The sequence below is a fragment of the Rattus norvegicus genome, chromosome X (genome assembly GCF_021556685.1).
Source record: "Rattus norvegicus strain SHRSP/BbbUtx chromosome X, alternate assembly SHRSP_T2T, whole genome shotgun sequence".
Taxonomy (NCBI): Eukaryota; Metazoa; Chordata; class Mammalia; order Rodentia; family Muridae; genus Rattus; species Rattus norvegicus.
The window spans coordinates 161,136,156-161,158,505 of record NC_141554.1 but is presented as its reverse complement, the minus strand read 5'-3'; the positions used below and the strand labels follow the sequence as shown (position 1 = coordinate 161,158,505).

The following is a 22,350-nucleotide window of genomic DNA, read 5'->3' as shown; positions in this document are numbered from 1 at the left end:
CTATGTCTGGTAGACATATGTCTACCATGGCTCTGCCAGACTGACAAATCAATTCCATCCCAGCCCTGATCTTAGGATACCTGGCACCAGTGAAATCCTTAAAAAGCTGCTATGCCTAGGGGTCTCTGCTTCCCCACTGGCTATTACCTATCATACTTGCCCACTTAATTGTGTTCCTCTAATGATGTAGTAGGGCCCACATGTTGTCCAGCCCATGCTGCTTTAGAGGCAGCTAGCAGTCTTCACTTAGTTCCAATTGTGGGACTCTGAAGCAAGGGCATGATGTGATCATTCTAGTTCATGAGACAAAGTCAATCCCACATGTCTCCCCTCTAGCTCTGCCCTTCTACTTAGTGGAACAACACCAAGAGCTCATCAATAGGCCACTTGTCAAACTGCTTCAAAAGCAAATATTTGGGGGGAAAAGATTGTGGGAGGGGGTGACTGGGAGGGGGCAGTAAGCAGGATGTAAAGTGAATAAGCAAAAAATAATAAAATTAAATTTAACAAAAACAAATATTCAACTCTTTATATCTTAATCTGCATTGTCACAAAAAGTTCTGGAAAACTGCAGAGCTTAGATAACATTTTAATACCAGTTTTATTGCCACCTAATCCATATACAACAAAAGTCATTCATCTGAAGTGTTTCTAGCACATTCACAGATATATGAATACCGCCATAACCGATTTCAGAATATTCTCATTGCTATCACCCTCTCCTCATCCCTCTCATCCCCAGGGAATCACCAGTTGACTTTTTGTTTTATGAGACAGGATCTTGCTATGAAGGCTAAGCTAGCCTGGAAATCATTAACGCCTTGCTTCAACTTTAACTGCATACTATACCACAGACAGGTCCACCTGACTTTCTTCCAAATTCTGTTTTTCTTATCTGAAACCAAGACACCAAGACAACTCATTCAAAATCTGAACAAAATGAAAAAAAAGCTAGTCAGACATAGTAGCACATATTTGTAATCCTAGCACTGGAAAGGCTGAGGTAAGAGGATGACTGTAAATTTGAGGCCATCTTGGATTACATAGTAAGTTCCAAGTTAGGCGGGGCTACAGAGTTGAACCCTGTCAAAGTCAGGGGTAGGGAAATAAAGTGAGAAGCTGATAACCTGGGATTGTAGCTCAGCAGTGGTATGAATGCTTAGCACGTTTAAGACCCTGGGTTCTATCCCTAGCAGCACAAAAAGGGCTATAGTCACTATAGTTCTAAAATAAGATTTCTGTACTATAACTTCTAGTACGTTAATGTAATAACTTCTATAAGTCACCAACTATGGTGACAAGTGATGTCCATGAAAATATTGACAGGGGAATCCTGACATTGTCTCAGACAAGCTCAGCCATCAATAAACACAGAGCATCCTTGTGCTGAGTTCCTGTCTAGGGTATATGACTAAACTAAATTGACAAGGCTTCTGTCTCCCTCTAGTGGGAGGAAAGAAAAAACAGACTAGAAAAGGCCAGTGGTTTTAGGATTAAGACATCAGAAGAAAGAACTTTTGTTTACACTCAGATGAATAACAAAAAGTCAACTGTACAGATAAGGGAACAGAGCCTTCTCAGCAAAGGAGACAACAGGAGCAAAGGCCTTAAGAAACAGAAGTGCTTTGTACAGGGTGATAAACATGGATCGATTTGCATTCTTCTACATGTTGACCTCCAGTTGAACCAGCACCATTTGCTGAAAATGCTATCTTTTTTCCATTGGATGGTTTTGGCTCCTTTGTCAAAAATCAAGTGCCCATAGGTGTGTGGGTTCATTTCTGGGTCTTCAATTCTATTCCATTGGTCTATCTGTCTGTCTCTGTACCAATACCATGCAGTTTTTATCACTATTGCTCTGTAATACTGCTTGAGTTCAGGGATAGTGATTCCCCCTGAAGTCCTTTTATTGTTGAGAATAGTTTTAGCTATCCTGGGTTTTTTGTTATTCCAAATGAATTTGCAAATTGTTCTGTCTAACTCTTTGAAGAATTGGATTGGTATTTTGAAAGGACCTCCACATCAAACCAGATACACTCAAACTAATAGAAGAAAAACTAGGGCAGTATCTCGAACACATGGGCACTGGAAAAAATTTCCTGAACAAAACACCAATGGCTTATGCTCTAAGATCAAGAATCGACAAATGGCTTGGTCTGCTGATGGCCAGACTCTGTTTGCTGGCTATACCGACAACTTGGTGCGTGTATGGCAGGTGACTATTGGTACCCGCTAAAAGTTTATGACAGAGTCTTAGAAATAAACTGGCTTTCTGAAAAAAAAAAAAGAATCGACAAATGGGATCTCATAAAACTGCAAAGCTTCTGTAAGGCAAAGGACACTGTGGTTAGGACAAAACGGCAACCAACAGATTGGGAAAAGATCTTTACCAATCCTACAACAGATAGAGGGCTTATATCCAAAATATACAAAGAACTCAAGAAGTTAGACCGCAGGGCGACAAATAACCCTATTAAAAAATGGGATTCAGAACTAAACAAAGAATTCACAGCTGAGGAATGCGGAATGGCTGAGAAACACCTAAAGAAATGTTCAACATCTTTAGTCATAAGGGAAATGCATATCAAAACAACCTTGAGATTTCACCTCACACCAGTGAGAATGGCTAAGATCAAAAACTCAGGGGACAACAGATGCTGGCGAGGATGTGGAGGAAGAGGAACACTCCTCCATTGTTGGTGGGATTGCAGACTGGTACAACCATTCTGGAAATCAGTCTGGAGGTTCCTCAGAAAATTGGACATTGAACTGCCTGAGGATCCAGCTATACCTCTCTTGGGCATATACCCAAAAGATGCCCCAACATATAAAAAAGACACGTGCTCCACTATGTTCATAGCAGCCTTATTTATAATAGCCAGAAGCTGGAAAGAACCCAGATGCCCTTCAACACAGGAATGGATACAGAAAATGTGGTACATCTATACAATGGAATACTACTCAGCTATCAAAAACAATGACTTTATGAAATTTGTAGGCAAATGGTTGGAACTGGAAAATATCATCCTGAGTGAGGTAACCCAATCACAGAAAAACACATATGGTATGCACTCATTGATAAGTGGCTATTAGCCCAAATGCTTGAATTACCCTAGATGCATAAAACACATGAAACTCAAGACGGATGATCAAAATGTGAACGCTTCACTCCTTCTTTAAAAGGGGAACAAGAATACCCTTGGCAGGGAATAGAGAGGCAAAGATTAAAACAGACACAGAAGGAACACCCATTCAGAGCCTGCCCCACATGTGGCCCATACATATACAGCCACCCAATTAGACAAGTTGGATGAAGCAAAGAAGTGTAGGCCGACAGGAGTCAGATGTAGATCTCTTCTGAGAGACACAGCCAGAATACAGCAAATACAGAGGCGAATGCCAGCAGCAAACCACTGAACTGAGAATAAGACTCCCGTTGAAGGAATCAGAGAAAGAACTGGAAGAGCTTGAAGGGGCTCAAGACCCCTTATGAACAACAATGCCAAGCAACCAGAGCTTCCAGGGACTAAGCCACTACCTAAAGACTCTACATGGACTGACCCTGGACTCTGACCTCATAGGTAGCAATGAATATCCTAGTAAGATCACCAGTGGAAGGGAAAGCCCTGGGTCCTGCTAAGACTGAACCCCCAGTGAACGTGATTGTTGGGGGGAGGGCGACAATGGGGGGAGGATGGGGAGGGGAACACCCAGAAAGAAGGGGAGGGGGAGGGATTAGGGGGATGTTTGCCCGGAAACCGGGAAAGGGAATAGCATTCGAAATGTAAATAAGAAATACTCAAGTTAATAATAAATATTAAAAAAAAAAGAGGGGCTGGGGATTTAGCTCAGTGGTAGAGCGCTTACCGAGGAAGCGCAAGGCCCTGGGTTTGGTCCCCAGCTCCGAAAAAAAAGAACCAAAAAAAAAAAAAAGAAACAGAAGTGCTAAGTAGGTTTGAGGAAAGGAAAAACAGCCAGTATAGAATGGCTGGGCCTTTAGGGAAGTTGACATGATGTTAGATCAGCACAAGGCTGAACGATGGAGTTTAGGTCTCCAGCAACGGCAAATCAGTGGAGAGCATTAAGCAAAGTGGAAACTGATCTACCAGATTACACTGGTTGCCAATAAGCAATGGATAAAATAAAAGAGCCTACAGTCTCAATGTGAAACTGCAATGAACAGTCAAGCCAAGATGAAGGGACCCAGGACATCTCGCTGATCCTGGCTAGATCAGAATTGAACACTGAACAGTTTCTCTCACAACTCTAACTTTCCCCTTTTTTTCTTAGTCCTCCCAATGGTAGATATATTGCCCAGGTAGCCAGGTGTGAAAACCAAAGCCCAGCAATCACTAGATGACTGTCCCTCTTTCTTCCATATCGGTGATGTTGGCCACAGCTCTATACCTAAGATCCTCATGCTGCTCTGACTACCTCTGCAAATCAGCTCTTTCCATCACTGTCACTAGATACTGAACAAAATGCCTCCTTGTTTCCAAATACCCAGCTGTGTGTGACACTGGTATGCTTATAAAAATGAAACACACAAGGTGCTCATGTGACAAAAGTGGCAGAGGAATCAATGCAGGTCCAACTAGAGAGAACTAAGAATTTCTGGGACCTGCCATACAGTGGGAGAGGGGTCTGGAATGGGTTATCTCTTATAAGGAGCTCACCGAATAGGACCCCCTTGGGGGTAACTAGAGGAAGTATTGAAAGAGTTGAAGGAGCTTGCAACCCCATAAAAACAACAATGCCAACCAACCAGAGCTTCTAGGGACTAAACCACTACCCAAAAAACACACATGGACAGACCCATGGCTCCAGCTGCATATGTAGCAGAGGATGGCATTGTTGGGGCACCAGGGGAAGGGGAAGCCCTTGGTCCTGCCAAAGTTGGACCCCCAGTGCAGGGGAATATGGGGGGCAGTGAGGGGGATGTATAGGGGGAATACCCGTATGGGGGAGGGGGAGGGCAGGGAATGGGGGTTTATGGACAGGAAACCGGGAAGGGGAATAATCTTTGAAATGTAAGTAAAGAAACATATCTAATAAAAATTTTTAAAAAAAATAAGGAGTTCACCTCTCAGGTTCCTGCCATCCAGAACAGGGAGATAGAAAATCTCTGTTGCATAAGCCCCCTAATGCGTGGTACTTTGTTGCTGCAACCACAGGAAATTTAAGCCCTAAATTAATTGATTTAGCCCCTTCTGCCACTCTGTTGTGTCAACAATGAGCTTTCTTTAGCCATCAGCAAAAACCTCAAAGCTGTAACAGCTACTTCCTATGTAATGCATGGGAATTAAAGAGAGAAATAGTAAAGAAAACCTTTGTTCCTGGCAATCCTACCCCTACATCCACCAAGTGAGGACAGAGTACATGCTTGCAGGTCTTACTTCTTTATTTCATATTTTATACATAATTTAATCCTCTGGCCTTTTTATACCAGCCTACAGAGAATGTTCATGTGATAAAAGGTTCAAGATGCTAGCCACTCAGGCCTGCTGATATGCAGGCCATGCAGATATGTTGCATCACAGACTTTGGTGGTGACAGTGCCATGACAGCCACTCCAATGAGGCAATCACTGTGAGGACCAAGCTGCTGTCAGGTAAAGAGGGCTGAGAATGCTTCCAAAGTGCTTGTTCCATCTCACCAAACTCCCACCTTGAAAGGGAAAACACTGAAAGGTAGGCCTCACCTTGCCTGAGGGTGTCACATACAGGGCTGCAATTATTCCTATTTTGACATCATCCCTACTTACAGTCTGCCTTATGGTTTACTACTACAGTAGGTGAAGTACTCTGTACTGTCTTACTGGCTTTCTGGTTTTCTCTTGGGCATGGGCCAACAAGAAGAAAGCATACATAAGTAACAGTAAGAGGTCGTCTGGAAAGGACATGCTTCTAGTTATATGGATCTAGAAGTTATCTGCCAGAGACCACATAAAATTTGTGTAAAAACAATTAGGCTAATTCCTGAGGGAGATGGGACAACTACTTTTTCCAGTTATAGCTTCAATAATCCTGGAAAAGAAAACAACATGTCCCATATCAGGAAGATGGTAGATTCTCAAATCTTTGATGTATGGTTAATCATACACCATACTGCAGGGTAAGTAGGTGGCAAGGGTTCCCACCTTCTAGAAGGGTACTAGGTCCCAACCGTTGCCTGGAGCCACTCTCAGATTTGTCTTGACCAGTCCATGAAGCCCAAGACATAATGTTTTCAAGCTTCCAGATGATCGTATGTAACCTGGAACCTGAGTCACACCTGCTTTCTGAGCCCCTTTCAAGAGAAAGTACTAGTCAGAAATGTACCTATGCATCTGTTTATCCAAGAAGCATGAAGCTCTTGCAGCCACTGCAGGCATCACAACAGCTCTCTCCTACTATAGCCAACCTGCCTTTCCCAGTCATTCCCACTGACCCTGCTAACAGCTTGGAGCACTGACAAGGGTTTGACAGCCTCCAAACTCTGAAGCCTACTGGTCATCACCCTAGAGACCGGGTCTCTCTAGCAGAATTAGAAGGCTTAAAAAGGCACCTGCTTTGGAGCTGCATTTACTCAGGTTCTAATGATGTCCCTACTCTGGGTTGTGTAAGCCCAAACCCCCAGAATGTGAGACAATGACTTTATTTGGGAAAAGGGTCTTGATAGGTGGAATGAGGTAAAGGTCTTGAAATGGAAATCCTTCGTAATCTAACCAAATAGACTCCACGTGTGCAACTTGGTTTCCTTATGAGATAGAAGAGAGGAAGAGACCACGAGGCCCTAGAACCAGAAATTGGAGTGATTGGTCTACAAGTCAAGCAACACCAAGGACTTCCAGAAACCACCAAAAGTTAAGAGAATGCTTGGAATTGATTCTCAGAGCCTCCAGAAAAAAACTTAACATTTGGCTTCCAGACAGGAAGACTAATTTTTGTTGTTGTTGCTCTTTCAAGTCTAAAAGAATTTTTAAAGCAGCTATAGGACAGTCTTATATACCACCACAAAACTGGACTCAAGCTAAACCAACAGTATTCCTAAAGAAAAAATTATAGGTTAGGTATTTAAATGAAAACACATAAGCAAAGTACTTGTTTGTTCCTTTAACATTTTCCCAAAGATCTGTCTGATAGATACCAGGGAATTAGGAAATGGAAAACTTGTTCCACATCCCCTGAGAATGCTGAGGAAGCCCTCAGCTCAGGATTGCTTTTTAAATCCTTTTTTAAAATCTAAATTCTACTTAGCCTACTCACTCTTAATGGGATAGAAGCCATGTGAATAAAAGCCCAGGGATGGATTCACAAATCCCACTCAGAACCATGAAAGCTTACAGGAGGGCAGGAAGGATTTCAAACCTGAGGAATGAGCAAGGGACATTTATTGCTTTCTCAATTGCAGTTTACTTTCCTTTACTAGAACTGCAGGGCTAATACCAATGACTGTAAGGTCCCAGAAAATATCTAGAATCTTGCAAAACAAGTGAAGTGTTCCCTTTTCTGTAACCTTTCAGTCACTGCTAAATGGTGTGCTAGGACAAATTGGCTGGTGGAGAACAAGCCATCACAAATTCCTGAACTGTGATGAACTACCACCATTCACAGAAGGCAACAATGTGCTTAGCAAAAACAAGAACACACTGGAGTTAGAAAAAGAAAAGCATATATGTGAAATACCTTTCTGTTGACAAAGTAGTCATAATTCCAAAGCCAAAAAAAGGAGTAAAGAATGGAGTAGATAACAGCTTCTAGGCCCCAAAACAGTAACACAATCAAACTGGAACAAGGTGTGCCCTTTCTGTGATAGTCAAAGCTAACCTGACTGATAATCAAAGAGCTCTCCAAAGCCAAAGAACAAATGGCAACGACCCAACAGAAAAATGGGTAGGAATTATGAAAATCCAAGTTACATCAGAGAAATTAAGAAGGGCCCACATACCCCAGAAAAAGACACTTAAGCAAACTCTTTAGTAAATAATAGCATGTCTAGCAGATAGCAGAATCCAAAGGTCTGCTCACCTCTTCTATGACCCTTGTCATATCTAATGTCACATCTAAGCATCTGTCCTAAAGGTACATACAGATCTGTGCACAAGTACTTTCACTGCACCATTACTAGTAACAAGGACAGAATACTTTCCACATGTCTATCAGAGGTAATACATGTTATAGACCTAAGTGCCACATGCCTTAAGGAGGAGAGCCTGCAGTTCACTGGCAAGAAAGGCACTAGCTGAAGAGAGGCACTAGCCCTGCTTGGAGAAGGGATGCTCCCTGAGAGCCCCTGGCCTCCATTCTAGACTCCCTAAGAAAATGGGAGAAGAGGGAAGAAGAAGCCACCAGAGGCGAAGTGGCTCAGGCACACAGAAGAAAAAAGGGAAAAAAAACAGCCCTGAATGGAGCTGTCTACCCTAATAGGGGACTAGCAGACCAAAGGGCTAAAGCAAGGGTCCTGCTAGTTCCTGGGACCCACTCTTTGACATTAAGCACTTAATTGTGGACTACGCAGGTGAAACGGGAAAGCATAAGTTGCACAGATTGGGACATAGTATTACAGGTGGCCTTGAATCTGCTGCTCCTACTCTATGCACTCCATGACATGTATCTGTAGAGTGTCCATATCAGGAGCCTGATACTGGCACTTGGGACAACAGAAGTCAGGTGGTTCCTCAGGAGGGCTCCTCCGCTGGTTGGACAAGGCCAAATGAAAGGAGTGGTGAGCTGAGAAAAAAAGAACACAGGAGTATGATGGACTATGTAACTATTTAGCACAGCCTATGTAGGCCTAAAACAGAAAGGCTAACAAGGTGATGAGACTTACTGATACCACCATATTTGACTGCATAACTGGGAGCCACCTCTACAAGCATATTTTTCCTTTGACCTCAGACTGTGATGGGCTACTGACAGGAATGGTCAACAAGAACTCCCCAAAGCAGAGTAGCAGAGAAGCCAACACATGCTTCCCCTCAGCACAACATTCTGCCCTCCCTAACCATCTCCTCCCACCATCTACCACTTATTCACTCACCTGGAGCAGGGAGTAAAGGGGGCTGGGAAGTCTCTACATGCCGCTTCCTCATATCCTCAATCCTTTTGAAAACAGAAAATATTCAATCAGTGCCTGTAGGAATTTTTATGAATAAATACCTTCATTCAGATATAACTCACATACTATATACAATTCACCAATTTAAACAGTATTGTTAGAGGGTTTTACTCTATTCAGCATATTCAATCATCCATATAATTTTAGAATATTTTCATCATCTCCAAAGGAAACTTTGTACTTATTAGCAATTACTTCCTGGGTTCCCTGTATTAGTTTCCTCAGAACCTTGTTACAAACCACCACACATCTAGTAACTTCAAATAACAGAAACATGCATGATACAGGCGGCTAGGTGCCCTAAATCAAAGTGTCAGAGGACTGGGCAGAATTAGCCCTAGCTGGTGGTAGTGTACAGACAGCTTGATATTTCTTGGCTTGTAGCTGAATCCCAGAGTCTGCCTTGGCCTTCTTATGGCTGCCTTCTGTTATCTTAATTTGGTGCTTCTGTAAGTACCACAGTCAATTAATTAACCTAATGTTACCTTATATTAACTAGTTACATATACAAAGATTCTAAACCAAATAAAGTCATATTTTTAGGTTTTAGATAAATATATTTGCACTGGTTAGGTTTTGTTGTTGTTATTGCTTGTCAATTTGACAAAAGCTGGAGTCATCTGATCAAAGGGAACCTCAATTGAGTAAATATTCCCATTAGGCTGACCTATAGGCAAGCATTTGGAGCATTTTCTTCATTGATGTGAGAGGACCTAGTTCCCTAAGAGACAGCGCCACCCCTTGAGCAATCACCTAGGTTGTAAAAGAAAGCAAGCCATGGAGAACAAGCCAAAAAGTAGTTCTTCCATGGTTTTTACTTCTGTTCCTGTCTCAAGTTCCTTTCCTGACTTCCCTCCATGATTAACTACAACTGTAAGCTGAAATAAACCCTTCCCCACAAAGTTGCTTTTGGTCATGGTGTCTATCACAGCAATAGCAACCAAGCTAAGATAGACAATGTTACCAGATTTTTGTGGAATTGCTGAGACAGATCCAACCTGACCATGTTGTTTTGTGGAAGACTGTAGAAGGACTTTGGAACTTTGGGCTGGAAGTGCCATCAAGAGGTTAGGGCTTAAAGGGCTATTCTGTGGGAGCCAAGGAAGATAATAATGCTGACACCAATGCAAATGATGAAGTTTCAGAGGGAAGCAAAGATTCTATCAGGGTCATTTGTGTGGTATTCTGAATTAAGAGTCTGTAGTTCTGGTCAGCTGGGGCTGAAGAATCAGGTGTGATTAAAAAGAGATCAGCAGAACTGAAGTAAAACCTTTGCTTTATGAGGACAATTGATACTGGTTAACTGAAGCTGAGAAATTAGTTGTGATTAGGAACAGCATCACTGAGGTGAAATCTTTTAGAATCTAGAGAGTATCTCTTCAGGGTCAGCACAAAGAAGAGGGGGCCAAGTAATATGAAGGGATCATGGAAAGCAGCTAAAGTAAGGGCTTGGCATTATTTCAGAGGTCAGGAGAAGCTATTGGTGAAGGTACATCCTCAGCTGCAGTGGAAATCCTAGCATATTGGATGCCAGTACCATAAGACAACCACCAAGGAGAGCAGCAGCTGTGGAAAAGAAACAGGTTGAGCTTATAAGATGAGCTGTGTGTCCTGTGAATGGCAGAGGCAGAGAAGTAAGTATAGCTGCCCAAGACCTTTAGAGCACAGAGAATCATGAGTGGGCACCAGACAGCAAGCATCAACAGTGGGTTTTTTTTAACACTGTTGGATTTTGGTTTTGATTTGATTTGATTGTGACTGTGCCCTGGTTCTTCACTCTTGAAGTAAAAAAATATATAACATTATTTTATAGAAGCACAGTTGAGATTCTAGGCTTTTAAACTTTTTTTTAAAGAGTGATGGAATGTTTTAAAGACTGTGACACTTTTAAGTTTATATTTTATATTGTGATATTGACATGAATTGGAGAAAAAACAAGAAAGGAAAGGTTATGGTTTAACAGTGGAGTGTTTGTATGTCAAGCTGACAAGGTTGACTAGTCAACTTCACACAAACTGGCAAGAGAATTTCAATTAAGGAACTATCTACAATAAATTGGCTTATAGGCAAGTTTGTAAGGCATTTTTTGACTATGCTTCATTTTCTGCCTTCAGATATCTGCCCTGACTTCCCTCTGTGATGGATTATAAACTGTAAACTAAAATAAACCCTTTCCTCCCCAGCTGCTATAAGTTATTGTCTTTATCACAGCAACAGAAACCAAACTAAGACAGTATGAAAGCTATGAAACCTCCAGCCTTAGATACATCTCAATACATACATTTCTGTTACATTTCTAGTTTCCAATGGGAAAGGTCATTGTTGGAAGGACAGAATACAAAGAGAGCAGTAGAAGGAGGCACAGGGAATTTAATACTAATGCTAAGAACCATCCATCTCCTATAGTTACTACTGGTTGCTGCCTAGAGTACACCTCCTTTGTCTATGGCTGTGCTCCTGGCTGCACTCTTAGAGGCCCACCTGGCTGACTCATGGCAGCCAACTTTCAACTTGTTGAACTCGCGCTGCAGCTGCTCCAACTGCTCCTGCAAAAGCTCCTTCCTCTCCACCAGTTTCTCCCGGGCATGCCTCTCAGCTTGGAAGTCAGCCTTGTAGATGTCCGCCTGGCAAACAGAACAGAGGTGTTCACCCACCATCCATCAGCTTCCCAACAAGCATTCTATGCCATGTCCAGAGGAACAGAGTCCTGTCTTCTGGGATCCCATGATAGTACATCAGAAGCACACGTGAAAGCCTATGATCCCAATAGCACCAAGTCAAGAACAATGCAAAGGGCTCAAGACTAAGAGAGGCCACTACAAATGGTGTCCAAAAGACACATCAAAACTCATTGCCTGGACGAGCAGGTCACTCATGTGATAGGCAGGCTGGAACAGAGCCCTCACCTGGGCTTTCAAGACTGGAACGGTCTCCATGACAATCTTGTGCTGCTCAGCTTCCTCTTTCAGCTTATCAATCAATTCCTGTTTGGCTACCAGGGCCTCCTCAGCTTGCTGGAGCTGCTGCCTCAGATCTTCCAGCTGCATGCCCTAGAGAAGACAAAGGGTGCTGGCAGAGTCTCTTGGCCCACAGTGGAACCAAGTTACTTCCCTGGCTGGCCATTGTTTTGAAAACTAAGTAGGAAAAGCTGGAGCAAACCCAGTCATTTGGATTTCAGGGCCAATGACAATTCGGGCAGGGAGAATACTGCATCCTGTGGTGGCCCTACAGAAGAAATGCTGAGGTCTTTCTTAGGATGCACAAAGATCTTAGAACTGATGGGAACTCTGAGAATAAATAAGATACTGCCTGGTACTCTGCATCATTCCTGTCAGAGAATTCCTAGCTAGTCAACCTTCCTCTTGACTCTTCAAGAACAAGAGCTACCCTCGCTCCTGAGGCTTCCAACTCCACAGCAAGTAAGTAACTATGCAGTAACTCTCCATAGACTGCAGGTCCACCATACATCAGGCAAGGGGGCAACCCATGGGTCCTTCCACTCTGCTACTTGGTCAAACACACCTTATACACATGCACTCATGCTCTCAACCAAGAATTCCTTCCAAAAGGGGTGTGTGTGTGTGTGTGTGTGTGTGTGTGTGTGTGTGTACACCCACAGAAGTCAAAGATGCTATCAGATCTGCCAAAGCTAGAGTAGCAAGTAGTTGTTAGCCACCCATTGTGAATACTGAGAACAGAACTTAGGTCCTCTGAAAAAAACAGCAAGTGGTCTTAATCATTGAACAATCTTTCCAATCCCGTAAGCAGCAGTTTTATAACTAATTCTTCATCATGTGACCTGGTATCATGCTTACTTCTTAAAAATCCCCTATGGGTACATTTTGCTTGACAATTCCTTCTTAAAAGATGACCACTAACATTGCATAATTTGTGTTAGCTTTTAAGCTCTTTTCTCAGTTGACTTCCATTATTATTTTAATTTTAGACAAATAAGAAAACATGGGTTTTTAAATTAATATGAGTTAGCTCATTTCATAAGGGATATTATATAGGTAGAGGTCTTCATGTTTTGATTGTTTAAGCCCTCCCTTATTGTATTTGCTAGAAATAATAGTGTTCAAGTATTTTTTAATCTACTTGAATAACACTATTTATAGTCTTTGAAAAGTTGTTCATACCCATATGTGGGAGGGGGTGGGGATGGGGGTTTATGGACAGGAAACCAGCAAAGGGAATACCATTTGAAATGTAAGTAAAGAAATATATCTAATAAAAAATAATAATAAATAAAATAAATAAAAAAGAAAAGTTATTCATATACTTTCTGATACTTTCTGAATTAAGGCCATATTTAGGTGCTAGAGAAGCTCACCTTTTATACAGAAGTAAAAAAAAATTCATAGTCATAACTGCAGATGATGTTTACATGGAAATGTAGTAATCATTATGGCATGGAAATATCCAGTTTTTAGCCTAAAATTTTAAATATATGTTTAGGGAGAGGTCAAGTTTTAATGACTATTTTTCCCCAAATAACTGCCTATTTTGCTATAATAAAATAAATACATAAAAATATAAAATTTTGTTTAAACTCTGCAACTTTGAGAACTATTTTTTGCAGTTAAACACATACATACATACACACACATATGAACACACATATCATGGGGTTTAATTTTGCTCTTCTGCCTTTTATTCTAGTTCTCTTCATTTTATTAATTAAAAAACAAACAAATTCCCATTTTCATGAATCCCTCTTTGGACACTTCACTTTGAGTAGCAGCACTATTCTAAAACTGCACAGTTCTTTATGGTAAACAATTTTAAGAAATTTTAGTGAAAGGCAGAAATGCCTTTAGAAATCAGATTCTCTAGTCTGTTAGTATCAGTTGGCTTCCCATTACTCTCTGGAGTTATTTATTCAATGGTGGGGTATTTTGGGTTTGGGTTTTTTTTTTTGTAGTAGTTGTTTTGGTTTGGTTTGGGGGTTTTTGGGTTTTGGTTTTGAAACTACATAAAGCTGGCTGTCCTAGAACTCACTCTGTAAATCAGGCTGACCTCTAACTCAACAAGATCAGCCTGCCTCTGACTCCAGAGTGCTAGGATTAAAGGCATGTGCTACTATGCCCAACACCAATATGTGGGCTTTTGGCAACCTTGTTAAAGTTTCTTTATATGAGTAATGGGTTGTAAAGAATTATTGACAATCCATTCTATTTATGAGAAAGAGGAGAACAGCTAAAAAAACTTTATTGTGAAAAACTGGGACCACTAGAATGTTGGTCATGGTAGCACATACCTGTAATTTCAGCACAAGGAAGATGGAAGTAAAAAGATCAGTAGTTCAAGGCCAGTCTCAGCCACCTCAGAGTTCAAAACATGCCTGGGCTCTACCAAAAAAGAATAGGCTAGGGAGATAGTTCAGTTAGTAAAGTAGTTGTGAGGACCTGAATTCAAACCCCAGAACCTATGTAAGAAAAGGAGCTGGTCATGTATAGCTCCTGAGGAATAACATCAATGATGTCCTCTGACCTCCACCTATGTTTGTGAGTAGACACACAAAGTAATCATTAGACATGATGAGGATAAACTCAAAAAGAGATCAGAATCACCTAAGAAAAGTTTCTGGGAGGGGTAAAAAAGAAGCTGGAAGGATGGCTCGGAAGTTAAGAACACTTGTTCTTGGAGAAGACCCAGATTCAGTCACAGGCAGCTCAGAACCATTCATAACTCCAGTTCCAGCAGATCCATCACTCTTTTCTATCTTCGACATGTATCAAGCACACACATAGTGTACATACATATATGCAGGCAAAATATTTTTTACATAAATATAAATAAATATAAAAATGTTTTTAGAAAAAACAAAATGTTTGTAGACTTCCCAACTCTGATCATGAAGGAATGGCCATGCAGAACAACATCCCTGCCACAGACTATATCTAAAGGTCCTAGACCCAGATACCTTATACATCTATAAGGTGGATATGTCCCATCTCCTTGTGGTTATCCGAAAACTGTCATAGCTATAGCCCCACTGAAGTGTCAGGCAACTTAAGAGTCCCTTCCAAAAGCTAGATGTGCTATTTCTCAAAACTCACACTGCCCACCCTTTTCAAGTACACTGGGGAAGAAGGGGAAAACCTCTCCCTGGACAGCCCAGAAAAAACATACTTACTAGCTTATGTTCTCCACTCACCTTGCTGCTCTTAATGTGGCTGTCATAGTCTTGGAAGAGTTGGTGATAGGCTGCCTGCAACTGAGCCAGCTTCCGCCTGTGCAAAAGGAGCTGTCACTGGAGAAACTGCTTTGTCCCAGTAGAGCCACAACTTGCCTAATACAGCTTCACCTTCTTCCTTCATGTGCCATAAAAGACCTGAAATGTGGGCTTCCTGGATCACATCTGGGCTCCTGAGGCTATCAAGTATAAGGCAAGCTTTGCTGATTGCAAGTATTCACTGCAACTAATTTGGCCACTACATAGTTCATGTCTTCCTTAAAGTCAACATCTTGGGATGGTTCTAACAAGGGCTAGGGTATAACTCAGGAATAGAACTTTTGCTTACTGTGTTTGAGGCCCTATGCTCCATCTCTAGCACCAAAAAGAAAATAAATGTAGAAGCAGGGAGATTGTTCTAAATTAAAGAAAACTCAAAAGGATGCTGAACCAAATACCAATAGCAAGTTGAGAGCCTGCACAGGCATTGAGAACCCAGATAAGGAGTCTTTAGGGCCAGCTTGAAGCCACTATGGCTCCTTGCTTTCCTTACACCAAGAGCATATTTTTACTGTGATGAAAAGAACCTATATAGGACATGCAGTAAACATGAATGTGGGTAGAAAATATTCCTATTTACATATAATAGTTGACTCTGTCATTAGCAAGGCAAAGGGAGTAAAATCAGCCCTTCTATACACAACCAGTCCCTACCAGGACTCCCTAAAAGGCAGAAAGCACCATGGGTGCTCTGAGATCTCTTGGTACAACCCTCCCAGCCACTTACTTCTCCTCTGAAGCAGCCTGTCGCTCCATTCGCAAGGCAGCCTCCACACTCTGGTTCTGCATGCGCAGTTGGTCCACCTGGACACTGTGCTGCTGCTGCAGCACCTCCCGCTCACTCTCCAGCTGTCTGACCTGCTCACTAACTGCTCGAATCCTGACATACAACAAAAAAAGAACACACCCTGAGGGGGCTGTGAGCTCATTAGCACTGAGCTCAAGGATAGGCAGGAACTACTGTGCAACTCACAATTTAGCTCAAGTCCCAGGCACCCTCATTAGAGCCTCAGGTGCCATACCTAGGTCATTCAGCCTCAGGAGATAAGATATAGCATCAATAGTCTCAGCAGAGATTTCATCTCTCCCTCTTTCCACCATAAAAGCTTGAGTTGCCAAACCTCTATCACCCATGTCCCCCATATCTTCTGATTCTGGCCTACAGTACCCCACAGTTTCCCTTAAACTATAGTTCCAGTATTAGCCTCATCACCCTGGTACCTCTCTGTGTGCTCATTATAAAGGCAATGATGGGCATTTCCATGGGCCTCTGAGGAAGCTACTGATGGCAGATCACCTCAACTTTGCCAAGGCAGATCTGGACTATTGGGCCTGCTCCCCTCTGGCCTTTTCTCACACTGCTCTTCCCCCCACCCGCCCACTAAGAGTATGCTGAGCCCAAGTCAAACTCTCCTCCCTCCCTCAAGACAGAAACCCCAACCCACTGCTCCACAAATACAATGACTACCTACTGCACTGAGAAGGCCAGGGCTACCATGTTAACTTCACTATCTGGAGGACAGCAGCAAGGCAGTATGAGAGGCACAACAGTGCCCATGCCTATAACTCAATGATCCCACATGGCAACCTGATCCCCTTGGCAAAAGAGAGTGAGTGACAGTCCCAAGACCACTAGTTGACAAAGTCAGTCAAACTCAGTTTTCTGCTAGCAGTCAGAAACGCTGGTACATGCCTGGCCGAGGGTACCAAAGTGAACAACTCCCAACAGGAACATGGAGTTCATAGTCTCTAATGAGTAGTTCATGAGGGCTCTGTGCTTTTCATGGGGTTGCTGTGGAATGTATCTAGGCTTCTTCACCTAGGACTTTCTGCCTTGATGTAATCCCATTGCATATCAGTCTTGATAGTGAGCTCTTAAGTGTGGTCTTAGGGTGCAGTGCTTCCTAAGCAATAAACTGAATGCCAATCTAGAGAGTGGCATTATTTAAAAGGATGAGGACAAGTGGCCCTGTTGAAGTAGGTGTGGCCTTGTTCAAAGAAGTGGATCACTGGAGGTTTCAGATGCTCCAGCCAGACCCACTGGTTTACTCTCTCTTCCCTGCTGCATGCCAATCCTGATGAAGAACTCTCAGATGTCTCTCTAGCATCATGTCTGTCTACTGACCATCATGCTTGCCACCAAGACAATAATGGACAGAACCTCTTAATGTAAGCCAGCTACAATGAAATCTTTTCCTTATAAAAGTTGCCACTGTCATGCTGACTTTCCACAGCAATGGAAACCCTAACCAAGCACCCAGTAAAGAATCTGAGAGCGGGGTTGGGGATTTGGCTCAGTGGTAGAGCGCTTGCCTAGGAAGCGCAAGGCCCTGGGTTCAGTCCCCAGCTCCGAAAAAAAGAAAAAAAAAAGAATTTGAGAGCAACAGCTGGAACTAGATTCCTGGATATCTTCTCACAAGGCAGCCCTGGAGGGCCCTAGGGAATTTAAGAAAAGATGGTCAGCCCTTCCTTTCAGAGAGAGGAATTCCTAGGGTTTCCTACATTTTTCTCATTCAAAATCCTGGAAGGGGCCTCCTGGGCTAGCTTCCCCTCCCCACTCACCTTCCCTCTAAAGTTTGTCGTTCCTTGGTAGCAGCCTCCAAACGACTCTGGCTCTCCTGGAGTTCCCCCAGCAATGATGTCACCTGAGCTTTCACAGAGGCCTTGTCCTCAGCCATCTGCTACAAGAAAAAAGGTCATTTCCTATCAGTATTACTTTCTCCTATGCTTCCCACTCTTGGCATCCCCAAGACATGAGGCAGCCTTAAAGCAGCTGATCTATGGAGAGTTTCTCCTGCCTTTCAACACCTATAAACCTTGGTACTCTGGAGCCTCATTAACCCAATGGCTATTTGTCTTCCTCCAGTCACCAATCTTGACTCTCAGGTGGTAGTGAACCTTTCTCAGACTCTTTGAAACTCTGTAAAAGGAGACTAAACCCAAAGACAGCAACAAAAATAAACACCTATACCACATACACAACAGGTGAGAAGTTTCAGAATAAGAGAGGAGACTGGAATTTTTTTAAATACTGAGATCTGAACCATCAAGAAGGCTTGCTGCCAAGGCTGATGACCAGAGTTTGAGCTTCAAAACCCATATAATGGAAGAAGAGAAACCAACTATCACAAGCTGCCCTGAGTGCAAACCATGGTCAGCTCAGACAAACTTTAAGGTTAACCAAACTTTAGCATGCCTTCTAACAGCTTAAGATCACATTAGTGTAATATATACCAAGCCCCTTCCTGGTTCCTACTTGCAAATGCTCAGAGCTGTTAAAGGAACTGACACTTGACATAGGCCTGACCTTTGTCATGATTATTTCCTCTATCACCTCAAAGCCCATGTATTTCCTTGGACTCTAACCCTGTCTCAAAAACCTGAGTGCTACTTCTTTGACTTCTTTGAAATGGAATCATCAGAAAGGACTCAGACTCCCAGTCTTTATGGTAAAAACCTACATTTGATTTGTATAAGGTTATAAACACACTGGTCTCATCACATTAATACTAATACCCTTTGGAATTCACTTGAGTTCCTTCCCCTAGCCTAATCTTTTATTTTCTTTCTATCGGCATCTCTGTCTTTATTTTTTTGAAGCCCTGAAAACTAAACTCTAGGCCTCACACATGCAAAGCATACACACTCTGGCCACTATTCTCATTTTAAAATTCACAGTCATTAAGTAGAGAGACTGTTCAGTGATCGGGAGTATTTGTTACTTTTTATAAGACCAGAGTTCAGTTCCTACCACCACAATTGTCTGGTACCTTATAGTTACCAGGAATTCCAGTTAGAGACAATCTGAGACTCTCATCTGACCTTCAAGGGCACTTATACACAGACACAGACACCCAACACATAAATAAAAATAAATCTTAAAAAAAGGTAAAGGTTGGGGATTTAGCTCAGTGGTAGAGCGCTTGCCTAGGAAGCGCAAGGCCCTGGGTTCGGTCCCCAGCTCTGAAAAAAAGAACCAAAAATAAAAAAAAAAGGTAAAAGACCCAGTCACCTCTGCAGATCATCAGAGCTTAGCTAGCTCTTTCCCTTTCGTTACCAGTTACTGAATAAAATCTATTCTCATGGCTCTAATACCTGTCTACCTTCCTGTTTCACATTGGTATCCTTATGAAAAGACAGGAGGACTGTGAGAAAATTCAGAAGGTCAATGGGTAAAGCCTAAGAACAACCTGAGTCCAATCCCTGGCACTCATAGTAGAATGAGGGAACTGACTCCTGCAAGCTGTCCTGTCACCTAAATTGGCACCCCATGACAATACCCACATCCACACGTGTGAGTGCAAGCTCAGACATACATACTACACAAAATAAAATATAATAAAAAATTTTGAAGAGAAAAGGCTATGTGACAAGAGAGTTATGGAGAAGTACCTGAAATATCCCTGTGAGGAACCTACCTGCCCATACCTTCATCTTAGACCTCTGACCTCCAAAACTAGGGACTACTCTACCCTTTCCCCTAGACTAGTCCTCTCAGATGGCACAATCCCTGCTCAACTATTGTCACCAGGGTCCTGAAACCAACCAGTCCAAAAGGCCTTGAAATACCACCTCATTCCACACTAGGCATACTATCCTTTGGTGATTGTGTAATACAGGGCCAATTCACAGGCCTGGGGTCTCATAATTCCTCCAAAGACTGGTGGGGATCATCTCTGAGCCCCTGAGAAATCCTATCTGATGTGACTGCCTTGTTTTATCCTGGGCCTACGGCTCAACCAGGATGTCTGAGCTGCTGGCAGGGTATGTGAGGGCCTTGGACTACATGGTATAGTCCCTGTTAGACTTCAGGGTGGCTAGAACCTGAGCAAGCTAGGTTAGGTACCCAAGCACTCCGTACCTTTAAAAGTGAATCCAAGATAAATCCTGGCTTCCAGGGCTTAGGAATGTTTCCTGGTTGATAGTACTCTGTGCACAGTGCCCCACCATTCATAGCAAAAGCACTGCTCCCTGAGAAGCTCACATCTGGCCCCTCCTGGCTCCTACAACATATGCATTGTACCTCGGATAATTTTGATGTGGACCCTTTCACTGTAATAAACTAACAGTGAGTGTGATGGATTCTCTTGGTTTTAAGAGGGCTCCCAGCAATCAAGCCTGAAAAGGTCCTGAGGCACCTCCAACAACATACTTCCTATGGGCATATGAGTGTCGATATGGTCTTCAAACACAGGTGGGGCAGAAGGGCCTGCCCATCCACTAGCTACCTGTTGGCATTTCTTCAGATGCTCCAAATCCTCTAAGGCCTGTTCTCTCTGCCTCCGCAGGTCAAGCTTCTCCAAGCTCAGTCTCTCCACCAGCTTCCTGGCTTCCTGGAATTTGCACATGAGGAACTCCTTCTCCTCCCGCTGGCTGACCTGGAAATGCAGCAGCTCCTCACAGCGTTCCCTCAGCATCTGATTGCTCTGCCGGATAGCATCTAGGGATAGGGAAGACAGCAAAACAGGAGTCCTAACAGCCAGGTAACCCTATAATACCAAGTGGCCTTTCTCTAAGAAGTCAAACCAATTCCTAGCCAATTCCACTGATGATATACCCCCCAAGTGTCTACAGTGTATTACTTAAACACAGATCCTTCGCTTAAAGGGATTCACCAAAATCAACTTTAAGTGCCTCATTTATATTCTGGTCAATTGGAGGTATCCCTACCCTGGAGCACTCAGTCCCAGTCCTCCTGGGCCTGCATCTCTGTCTTCAGAATCAGGGAGTCCTAAACATGCCTGAAACACTTGGGGAGGTAATGAAACAGTCCCCAAAGCAAATTTCACTGTGTACTTTCTGGCTGCAACCTGGGAGCCCAGAAGATACAGACAGAACAAGCTAATAGTTCTATGAGTTTCATTCTCTTCAGCTGCATATTCAAGAACAGTAAACATCACCTTAAAAATGAATGTGAACATGAGCAAGAAGGCAATGCCAGTGCAGAAGACATACTCAAAGATCTCTTACTGGAGCTGGCCACACCTTTCCAAGAGCAGGCCACATTTCATCTTAGGAAAAAACCCTCTCTCTCTGAAGAAAAATATATCCCCTCCTATCTAAAAGCTTGCTATGTCCCAAGAATAAACCTATTCCCATTGACCCCCATATCCCACTTTTCCCCTACCTACCATGGCTTTTTAGCTTACCCTCCTTCCCCTTCCCTTCTCCCTTCCCTTGTGCTGGCTTTGAACCACATTATTTTCTGTATGTGACTCTTCACAGAAAACCCTACTTGAAATGAAGCAAAGTAGCGAAGTTTGAAATGCTGGCTGGTTCTTGGGCACATCATGACTTCATACCCTGCCAATTATGAGATGCAGGTGACAATAAGCTTTGTCCTTACATAAGTATGCCAGGTCCCTCCTAACTTTTAACTTCATGCCTCCCTCACACTGCAACCTTTACCTCGGAGTTCTTGATTCTCTTCCAGACAGCGCTGGAGGGTCTCAGGAGTACCCTGCTCTGAAGGAAGATGTAGCATTGCTGGCTTCCCCAGAGAAGATTCTTCACCCAGCATGTCCTGGTCCTCTGCTGGGCCACCACTGGGTTGCACCATCTCACTCAACTGATTCTTCCAGAGGTGCCTGCTCATCCAACAAGACAGTGTCTAGAAGAAAAAGGCAGTAGGAGTACATGACAAAGAACAGAGTTCTCTCAATCAGCACAAGGGGTTCAATGTATACAGAAGCCCTAGACTTCCATTCACAGCAAAAAGCTGGACATTTTGTCTGATGAAACCAGATACAAAAGTGAAGTTTGGATCTATGACACAGCAAATATTACCATTGCAAAGAGAATTGTGGAGGGAAAGGGAAGTATACTGGGAATCCTACCTCCTCCACATACCTTCAAGTAGAAGCAAAGGGTCCTGGCCCATCACCCAGTATAGTAGAATGATTGATATATCCATGTCCTAATCCCTAAAACCTATAAATGTGACTTTACTTGGAAAAAATGGTCTTTATATATGTAGTTAAATTAAGGATCTTGAGACAGGCATAGTGGTGCAT

At 42.8% G+C, this 22,350-nt stretch overlaps 1 protein-coding gene across 46 annotated transcripts in view; it reads right to left on the bottom strand.

The window, feature by feature from the left end:
• Positions 1-573: 573 nt before the first annotated feature.
• Positions 574-22,350, bottom strand: part of Ikbkg (inhibitor of nuclear factor kappa B kinase regulatory subunit gamma) — a 29,713-nt gene continuing 7,936 nt past the window's right edge. For 10 of the 46 annotated variants that reach the window (XM_087599747.1, XM_087599748.1, XM_087599724.1 and 7 more), the window contains 9 exons: positions 21,746-21,947; positions 20,566-20,777; positions 17,900-18,018; positions 16,065-16,217; positions 15,260-15,335; positions 12,006-12,149; positions 11,581-11,723; positions 9,022-9,083; positions 574-8,711 (listed from right to left, as the gene is read on the bottom strand). In XM_087599747.1, coding sequence (XP_087455873.1) covers positions 8,569-8,711; positions 9,022-9,083; positions 11,581-11,723; positions 12,006-12,149; positions 15,260-15,335; positions 16,065-16,217; positions 17,900-18,018; positions 20,566-20,777; positions 21,746-21,932 — 1,239 coding nt within the window. In that variant the 5' untranslated portion in view covers positions 21,933-21,947 and the 3' untranslated portion in view covers positions 574-8,568. Of the gene's footprint in view, positions 8,712-9,021; positions 9,084-11,580; positions 11,724-12,005; positions 12,150-15,259; positions 15,336-16,064; positions 16,218-17,899; positions 18,019-20,562; positions 20,778-21,745; positions 21,948-22,350 lie in introns of all 46 variants that reach the window. The other 36 variants (XM_087599757.1, XM_087599730.1, XM_087599756.1 and 33 more) reach the window with 8 other exon arrangements.